The sequence below is a fragment of the Neolamprologus brichardi genome, chromosome 11, assembly GCF_056152115.1.
Source record: "Neolamprologus brichardi isolate AB-2024 chromosome 11, ASM5615211v1, whole genome shotgun sequence".
Taxonomy (NCBI): domain Eukaryota; kingdom Metazoa; phylum Chordata; class Actinopteri; order Cichliformes; family Cichlidae; genus Neolamprologus; species Neolamprologus brichardi.
In genome coordinates this window covers 17,989,591-17,998,905 of record NC_142114.1, presented here as the reverse complement: position 1 = coordinate 17,998,905, position 9,315 = coordinate 17,989,591, and the positions used below count along the sequence as shown (strand labels likewise).

General features: G+C 38.0%; 1 protein-coding gene across 1 annotated transcript; it reads right to left on the bottom strand.

The window, feature by feature from the left end:
* Positions 1-17: 17 nt before the first annotated feature.
* Positions 18-8,581, bottom strand: ing4 (inhibitor of growth family, member 4). Its single transcript, XM_006802889.3, has 8 exons — positions 8,473-8,581; positions 7,982-8,053; positions 6,816-6,982; positions 6,592-6,706; positions 6,386-6,497; positions 6,132-6,276; positions 893-954; positions 18-786 (listed from the first exon to the last, which is right to left on the bottom strand). Exons 1-8 carry the CDS (start codon positions 8,507-8,509, stop codon positions 747-749), a joined length of 750 nt encoding a protein of 249 aa, XP_006802952.1. The 5' UTR covers positions 8,510-8,581; the 3' UTR covers positions 18-746.
* Between the last annotated feature and the right edge of the window lie 734 nt (positions 8,582-9,315).

The following is a 9,315-nucleotide window of genomic DNA, read 5'->3' as shown; positions in this document are numbered from 1 at the left end:
AAGGAGGACAGAGAAAAGGTTTTTGAGGTAGTAGCTGTATTCAAATGATTGAAACACAATCACCCCCTCTCCCCGGTACCAATATTTCAGCTACAGAAATGACAATACTTTAAAAAAAAAAAATCTTACTTCCTATGCAGCACTCAGTCAAATGTTAAAATGAAATGGTTCAATTCACTACCACAGGTGACTAATACTGTCAAGGTTCAGCATTTTTTTTTTTTTTTTTTGTAATTTGCCCTCTTCTTATATCGAAAAATTAAACTAGTGTTCCAAGGCTAAGCACAAGAAACTAACCATATGACAAATCATCCATGGTCTTTTTGGAAGAAAATATAATTTTGTAGTTGTACATGTGAATACGGTATAGAGTATTGTGGAAAATTCAAATGTCATACCATTATGGGCAGTTATAGTGTTTATTAATCACTCAGAAAATAAAATGTAAAAAAAAAAAGTCACAAAAAGAGCACCAAAGGTAACAACAAAAACTCAAAATTAGTGTTAACCATTTAAAAAAAAAACCAAACAAACAAAAAAAACCCCAAAATTTAAATACATTTGTAACACTTGGCTCCTTCAAACATTCTGCATCAGACCAAGGCAAGTACGTAAACCAAAATTTAAAAAGCACCAAATGTTAAGGAAGATGAGAAACAAAAAGTTCTAGTAACTAATGAAGAAATATTCTTCTCATTTTCCATCTGATCAGAGTCCGTGTTTCGTTCCAGGACAACCATTTGTTCTCACTTCCTCTTTCTGTCCTGAGAGCACCGTGGACAGTACCTGCATAGCATATATGAAGAGTGGTGAGGGTGCACACTTTCAACACTCTTATTGAACACATTTGTGAAATTAGATCACAGTCTCAATTTCTTTTAGTTTTGTTTACCATTTGCCTCTCGGTTTGGTTGTCAGCCCCACACATGCGAAATGGAACCACTCAATGGAACACTGGGAAAAAACAAAAACAGACAAAATACTGGTAAGTGTTGTGCAAATGAAGCAGTTGGGACAGACAAAAATCACATTTTTTTCATGACAGAGAACAATCTGTTCAAAAAGAGCCATCACATGTAATATTCACAGTGTGGCTTCTGCTAATAAATCAGTCACACTGCCATCTGTGACCTTATCCACACAGCGAGGCACCGGGCTGCAGCACCTTAATTTATGGTTAGCATCTTGGAAATGTATGTAAGAGAAAGCCTGTACATGCACTTTATAAAGTATAACAGACACATAATACCATTTCAGCTTCTATTTTTTATTATTAATCTGATTTAATGCTCGCAGATTCAGCTCTGTATGATACAATTATACAGTCGTGACCTTTTTTGATATGTGGATGGTATTTATTGATATTAAAATAAATAATATCATTCCTTCATTAAAGGGACCAGTGAAGGTACCACATTTTGTGTGCTTTATTAAATGTCACAAAGGGACACACTGTCATTTACTCACTTCCAAATGCAACCTCTCTTCCTTTGTTAAGATGTACAGATGGATTTTTAAATCTGATAATAGCAGGGCTCCATCCACTTAAAACGCCATTATAAGCAAATAAGTAACGGGAAATTAGAACTAGAAGGTGATTTACTACATATTAAACCACTTTCCACAATCCTCTGGCTTTGCCTTTATTGCATAAATGTGCACTCACCAGACACTTTAATAGGCAAGCCTTGCTAGTACCAAGTTAGACCTCTTTTTGCCGTCAGAGCTGCTTAGTTCTTTGTGGCACAAAGACAAGGTATTGATTACGTTCTCAGAGATTTTGGTCCGAACTGACATGATAGCGTCACACAGTTGCTGCAGATTTGTCAGCTGCATATCCATGAAGCTCCACAATGGTGATGATGTCACATTCCAAATCACTTAATTCAACTTTCTTCCTCATTCTGATGCTCAGATGGAACTTCAGCAGGTCCTTGACCATAGCTACATGCATTGAGTTGCTGTCATTGGCTGGCTAATTAGTTCTTTGCATTAATGAACAGCTGAACAGGTATAAACTACTAAAGCAGCTGCTGTATTTTTTAATGCAGCCTCATTTTCTTCTCTTTTCTATGCTCCTTTCCTTGATGTGTCTGATTATGAACATTCTTCTCCTGTAGAATAAGCTAAAAACTGACAAGACCAGACATCTTGGAAAAAAAGCTTTCCACATACCAGGGTTCATACGCCTTTTTCAGGGTCAAATTCAAACACTTTTTAAGCACTTTCAAGGTCCCTTTTCAAGCTTTTCAGATAACATAGTTCAATTCAACATATAAGACTTTAAGAATGCACAAGCATCTACTTAAAATCTATTGAATTTATCATCTGTGATATTATTATGTACAATTCCAATGTATTTTGTTCATCTCCCTTAAATAAACAGGCAGCCTTAAAGCATGAAATATTCATATACAAATACACATAAATGTGTGTACTGTCTCAGTGGCTGATTGTGCCCCACAGGTCTCAGTGTGAGCTTGAAGACATTTATGAGTTTTAAGTAGTTTAATGTTCAGGTGCTGAAGATAAACACATTTTGAATGAAAGCCAGGGAACTTTGGTAGCACAGAAACAAGTGGCTATTCTTTGTGACCATATTGATCGGTCCCTCATATTACCATTATTTCAAATACTCCAAAAAGCTGGGGTCCAGGGTATAATTGGCCGTTTTGACTACTTTTGATTTGGCCTCTATATTTCAACTTTAAAAACTGTTTATCTTGCCAATCTGTTATTTTCTCATTTTGACATACTGTATCAGAACAATTCATCTAAATTCAGACAAAATTTAAAATAGGAGTAGAAAGTGATATTTTTTACTGTAAAAACCACAGGCATGTTTAACAAATCATTTTCATAACTTGAAATGCAAATAGAAATTGTACATTTTTAAAAATATGCACAAGTTTTGCAAACAACAAAGTTATATGGTACTATTTACCTAAAAATGCAGCCAAGGCTCAGATGTTTTTTATATAACCATTTCAAATTATCTACAGAACAATCAGGTGTTCTGCATCAAATAAGAAGGCACAAAAATTATTTATGCAACTCCAAAAAATAGTTTGTGTCCACTATAACACAGATGAGAACAGCACAGGGATAAACCTGCAGGTCTGACAGCAGGTGTGTCACACAGCGTTTACACTGCAATCTGCCTTTGGTGGCTTTTTTGCAGCAACTGTCACATTCACTAGTAGAACTGACACACAAAACAAAACAACGACTACACTACACACTAACTACGCAAGACACCACACTAACTTGAGACTCCAAACACGGTAAACCTCCCAAATTTCTCATGTATCAAAACTGTCTCTCTCTCTCTTTCGCTCACTCCTAAAACTTCCCTCTCTTCCCAAACAACCAAATGCCACATGTTGCCATATCATTTTTTTTTTTTTTATTGGTCGACGTGGTACATTTTTCCACCAATATAAAGGAGTGTTTTTTCTTTTTTCACCAATGACTGTTGTTTTTCCACTCACAATCAAAGCATGTTTGCTAGCGCTCTCTATAGAAAAGGCCGTTTTTACCGTTTCTTCCCGGAGTAAACGCCACTGTTTTATTAAAAACAAAAAACATTGGTTTTACGTGGCCTAGCAACACAATTTAAACACTGGTATATAGTTTGAAGTCCGCACGTTCGACCCAAGTTGAAATGGAGACTCTGGGTCTGTCGACCCCAGAGGGTTAACCAGAAAGCCTTAAGTTAGCTAGTTATGTATCAGGCTAATGTTTAAAGCTTTCACTTGAGTAAATTAACTCATATCACTGCTAAGTAATGTTAGCTAAGTTCACAGCATATTCCATAATAGCGCTGCCATACTGCATCACACTCAGTGCATTTCAATCATTTCTCCAACGAGTTTGATAGCTAGCAAAATAATAATCATATATTTTTTTAAAAAATAGCATGTGTAACGTACACGTACTGGAAAATTATTTACTAGGACTCACCTATCACGCGACTGGAGAGCGCAAACTCCGCCATTGTTGTTTTCCATCAAACACTCATTAAAACAGCGACCTACAGGTATGTTAGCGCACTTATCCCCGACTGTCCGAGGGAGGGGCGGGGTCACATATTGAAACAGACACAAGGCAGCCAGGCGGGGAAATTTTGCCTCTACATTTTGCGACTCATTTTATTTCTCTATCTGATAAGAAAACTGTTCAATCAGATAGTTATTTGTGGTGAATGAAATACAGTTACACTTTCAAGCACTTTTAAACACCACATCTGAAATTCAAGCACTTTTCAAATTTTGAAAAGACAACATTACAATTCAAGCATTTTCAAGAATTTCAAGCACCCATACGAACCCTGACATACTGTAACTGGTTAAAACAAACACATGTAACTGCCGCCAAGTTAAAAATATATCGACCATAAGCACTAAATGAAAAAAAAACAACTGTTTTCCTGTGTTTGGTGGTTCCGAGGACATCAGAGGGATGTGTGTGAGAATTTCACTATAACCAAGCCTCTTTTAATTTGGTTCGTATTGAAACAGCAGAACAAAACTCAAATAAAAGTGGGCAATCATTAATATATTTCATTTTTTTATTGCCAAACAAAATGGGATCAGTGGATATGTGGATAAGGACAGCACACTGAACCCAAACAACTGGACATCTCCCTCTCAAGTTCAATAAAGACAATAAAAAGGGACATTCCATCTTATGCCAAAAGACAACTGTCACAAGCTAAATGAAGCAACTGCAAAGTAAGCATCCCAAGACCCTCTGTGGTCCAGCCTCCTTTGAGTGTTTACACAGAAATGCTCTTTTCTCCAGTGAAAAGAGCCAGAAAACACCAGAAAATATATAAAGCGTTCAGAACACCAGTTCTTGTTTCTGTTACTCTGTATGATTTGCCTTTATATTATGACACTTGAAGTGGGTTATAAAATTGATTTGGTTGTGCTCTGCGACCAGACCTCATCGTTTGGTCTAACTCCCAAAAACTTGCGTACATCATTGAGATGACAGTACCATGGGAGGAAGCAATCGAGGAAGCATTTGAGCATAAGAAGCTGCGGTATGCCAACTTGGCAGCTGAGGCAGAGGACAGAGGTTGGAAGATCAAGGTGCGCCCGGTGGAAGTGGGGTGCAGGGGCTTTGTTGCCAGTACTACAGCAAAACTGCTTAGAGAGATTGGGATCAGAGGACAGGCACAACGGCAGGCTATAAGAGAATTAGCTAACACTGCTGAGAGGACCAGTCACTGGCTATGGTTAAAAAGGGCTGACATCACTTGGGCAGCTAAGGCAGTCAGCTAACCGTGAGAGAAAAGAAAATATTCCACTCTTCTTCCCTTTTCTGGGAGGCAGTAGGGAGGAAGAGCGTACATCCCGATCCGGCGGGGAGGTGTGGGAAGCCAGATCGGGCGCCCCCTTCCGGCTCTCCTCTCTGCTCTCTCCTATCTTGTCCCTTTTCTCTTACTTCTCTCTATCACCTTTTCTATCCCTTTGAAGAAGTGAGGCTCCATAAATGCTAAAGAGGTAAGTATTATTTCTCAGTTGCAGTGAATAGATAGGAGAAAATGAACTGTAGAAAACTAAACAGAAGAAAGAAGAAGAGAAATAACAATTTAACATAAACTAGTGACACACTCCGTGGCCTGATGAACCCTGGCAGGCCCTCATTGGATGACGGTGTCTAGTGATAATGGGCGAAACACCTGATGAATCCAAGGTCCACTACTGACGGTGTCCCAAATCTTAATATGATAATCTAGATCAGATCTCTAATCCTCCAAAAAATTGCAGATTTGCTTGGGTAAAAGACCGGAAGGTTTTTTTTTCTGTATATGTCCAAAATAAAGATACAATACAATACAAAAAAGTTGAGGCACACAACGATATGTGTTGCTGGTGAAGTTCCTTGGCTGCCTTTCCTCAAGATTCTCTCCATTCAAAGCAATGCATTATCAGGGACTATAACATCTAGTCCTTTTACTGAATCATGCTCTAAACCATGTACCCTTTCAAATTTTATAATTTTCTGAGCAGGTTCACTGTACAAACGACAACACATATTCAACAACATTAAATGTAAATGTCCATACCGATCTCATGTGTCCTCTGATTGAGTGTAAGAGGGCATTTTAATACAAAACTCACATCAGTGTTGTCACAGCCGATCATCTCGCCATAGGAGACCTGATGACATAGGCAGTAGGTGGGCTCGTTGGGGTCCACTGGCATATCCAGCACATCGGATGGGTGCACGTTCCCAAAGTTGGAAGAAGGGCTGTTGAATTCTCCTCTGATGATTAAAAAAATGTTGTGTGTGAGAAAAAGAGTGTGACACTAATTTAAAAGAAAAAAAAAAAACAATGACGAGACCATCAAAAACGAAACAGTGCACAACGTACGGCTGAAGGAGTTTCACTTTCTTCTGTGCACTCTTAGGACTGCTGTCTTCATCTGAACTCTTCACTTTAGACCTCGTTTTAGCTGCCTTCTTCTCCTTTTGCCTGGAATCTCCTAGGATTACAAAAGCATGCAAGACATGCATTATATTGAGTTTGGATTTACGTAACTGAGCACGTGACTGGGGGCAAATACAGTTTTAACCCACCTTTCTTCCCCTTACTAGAGGTGGAATCATAGTCTGTGCTCTCGATTTGCTTTTCCTTCAGGTCAGCCTCAAACCGAGCCAGATCCGTGTCCAGACGTCTGATGTGTTTATCCACCTACACAAAATTCACGCCATGCTTACTTAAATACAGGGCAGTGTATTTTTCAAGTTATTTTCTCCCAATAAACATGTGTCACAATATGTTTATTTATTAAGATACCAACCATTTCATAGGTCTGCATGGCCAGCTGCACCTTATCATCTCCAAACTCCTTGCATTTACTGTATGACTGCTGGATCTGCCTCAGTATGGACAGCTTTTGCTCAGAGGAGAGAGTCCGGGCATTGGCAGTGTATTCTTTAGCCAGAGAGTCTATCTGGCCTTTAAGATCTAAAAAAAAAAATTAATAATAATAATTTTTTTAAAAAAGATGAGAAGAACTTCTAAACAACGCTGTCTGTGATTACACATATAATTTTAATACCTCACACAAATAAGTCAAAATGTTTTTGAAAATAACACAATTGGATATTCAGTTTTCTTATTTAACAAGCATAAAACCAGCAACCTAAAACAGTAAATTATGATCTTAAGGCTTCAAAACTGTTAATAAACTTTTGGGTTCTATGCATTCATCTTCTCCTCATCTGTTTCTGGTTGCTGGGGTGGCTTGAGCCTATCCCAGCTGCCAAAAGCAGGATACACCCAGCACAGCTCGCCCTTCTATTTGCACAGCTAACACTGACAGACGGAAAACAAATTTAGAATCACCAATTAATCTAACTCCATGCATGTCTTTGAACTGTGGGAAGACGCCAAAGCACCCGGAGAGAACCCATACAAGTACGAGGAGAACATGTAAACTTCAGGCAGAAGGACTTCAACTGGATTTAAACCCAGGACCTACTTGCTGTAAGTAGACAGCACTAACCACAACACCAAACCTTTAAAAATGTTTTTGAGTAGGACATATAAATACATAATAACACACCTAATTGTTTTCACTCTGTATAATTATTATTGTTATTATTATTAATAGTGTTTTTATTTATTTTATTTTGATCATTTATTTGTTTTGGGGTTTAAAAATAATATATGAATAAAGATGACTTAAAAATGTTATTATGTGACTCCTCATCACACATTAAGATAGGGTTCAAGCTGTGTCAATGTAAGAGCACTAAATAAAAATACATCCAAGTGTTAAGAAGAAGAAGACAAATAATAATAATAATTAGGGGCTTTTTTTAAGAACGGGGCTTTTTTTTCGTTAGTAATCTAATGATTCCTCGGACTTTCGTTGGGGTCCCTGTGTGGGGGTAACCCATTTACCTCCATTTAAGAACCGTGTTTTGTGGGTTAATGAAGATCCGTGTTCACTGAGCTTACCCTCTGTGCGTTGATCTAGATCCCTCATCAAATTAAAGTTCCTCTGCAACTCGAAGGGCAGGTTTTCTATGCCTGGTGTGGCAGGAAGGCAGGAGAACAAAGATTTTTAAGAAATCAACACGAAACAATGAAATAACAACACTGGCTAGCCAAATCTAATGTCTGAAGTGATGCTTTTTCGGTTAAGCTTTAAAATTCTCAAGCACCCCATTAAACAACAAGTGGCACAAATACAGCTGACTATGAATGCTAACTGCATTTAACTTGTGCCAGTAGTGGCAATACAGGATGCTTGCGAGCCTTTCTTTGCTCCTGTGCGACGCGCTATTCCAGCAAATAGACTGAGCCTAAACCGCTGATCGTTAGGAAACCGTTAGAACACTCCCTTCCGCGCTGAAGCTGACCAGGAGATACACTACACAAATAAATTAAACTATAAAACGACTAAGAATGTTTTTCAATGCGTCAGAAACACATACAAATTCACTTACTGTCCAAATAATGCTCCAAATACATTCCCGCCGCCATCTTGGAAAATGTAAACAACACAGCTTCCGGACCGAGATAGAGCTGATCTGATTGGTTATTTCCAGAGCGCACCCAACACCGAAGGAACAATCAACTGCCATCCAAAGTACGGCCAATTACAGGTGTAATACTCAAATTATCATATAGGTAATAAACACTAACAGGTATGCAAGAGCGTCCAAGATCATTTAGATTGATAGGATAACTGTACTCCTTTTAGAGATAGTCTTTTGTATTTTTAGCAAGGTTATTATAGTTAATCTCAACTAAAGAATAAAACAATAAACGTCTTTAGGTGACTGAATGAAAATAAATAAATGAAACGACCTTGTGAAATTACAACACATATTACAAGAAATTTCTTTATATTTTCTGAAAATGTGAAATAGATGCAGCAATTTATTGGAACACATGTAAACATAAGTGGTGATGATCTGAACCAAAAATTTCAAATTTGGATTTGTGAGTCTGTAAGACCTGTTTCCACTGATTTTCAGTCCAGTTCTTGTCTAATTTGGCATGCCTCAGCTTTTTCCCCATTTCCCTTCTTTAGACAATGGAACGGTGACCGTCAAGAACTGCTGAGACTTCTGATGCCCCTTCAGCAAACAGATGGATTCAGATGGACCTCTCAGGTCCCAAGTCAAGTCTTTTCTGGATTTGTTACAGTTTTTTTTAAACACTGTTCATCTGCTGTAGATTTTTTTATACCCACCACTCCTCCATTTGTCCAATTTCCTCAAATTTCTTTTAAGGACACATTGCACATTGCGCTAAAATAAGTTTTTAACAAGCTTTTTGAGAAT

Coding starts and splice junctions, on each gene's coding strand:
- ing4 (XM_006802889.3), bottom strand. CDS start 8,509: ATGGCGGCGGGAATGTATTTGGAGCATTATTTGGACA. Junction 6,498..6,591: donor CTCTAGTAAGGGGAAGAAAG/GTGGGTTAAAAC, acceptor TTGTAATCCTAG/GAGATTCCAGGCAAAAGGAG. Junction 787..892: donor ACCAAACCGAGAGGCAAATG/GTAAACAAAACT, acceptor TATGCTATGCAG/GTACTGTCCACGGTGCTCTC.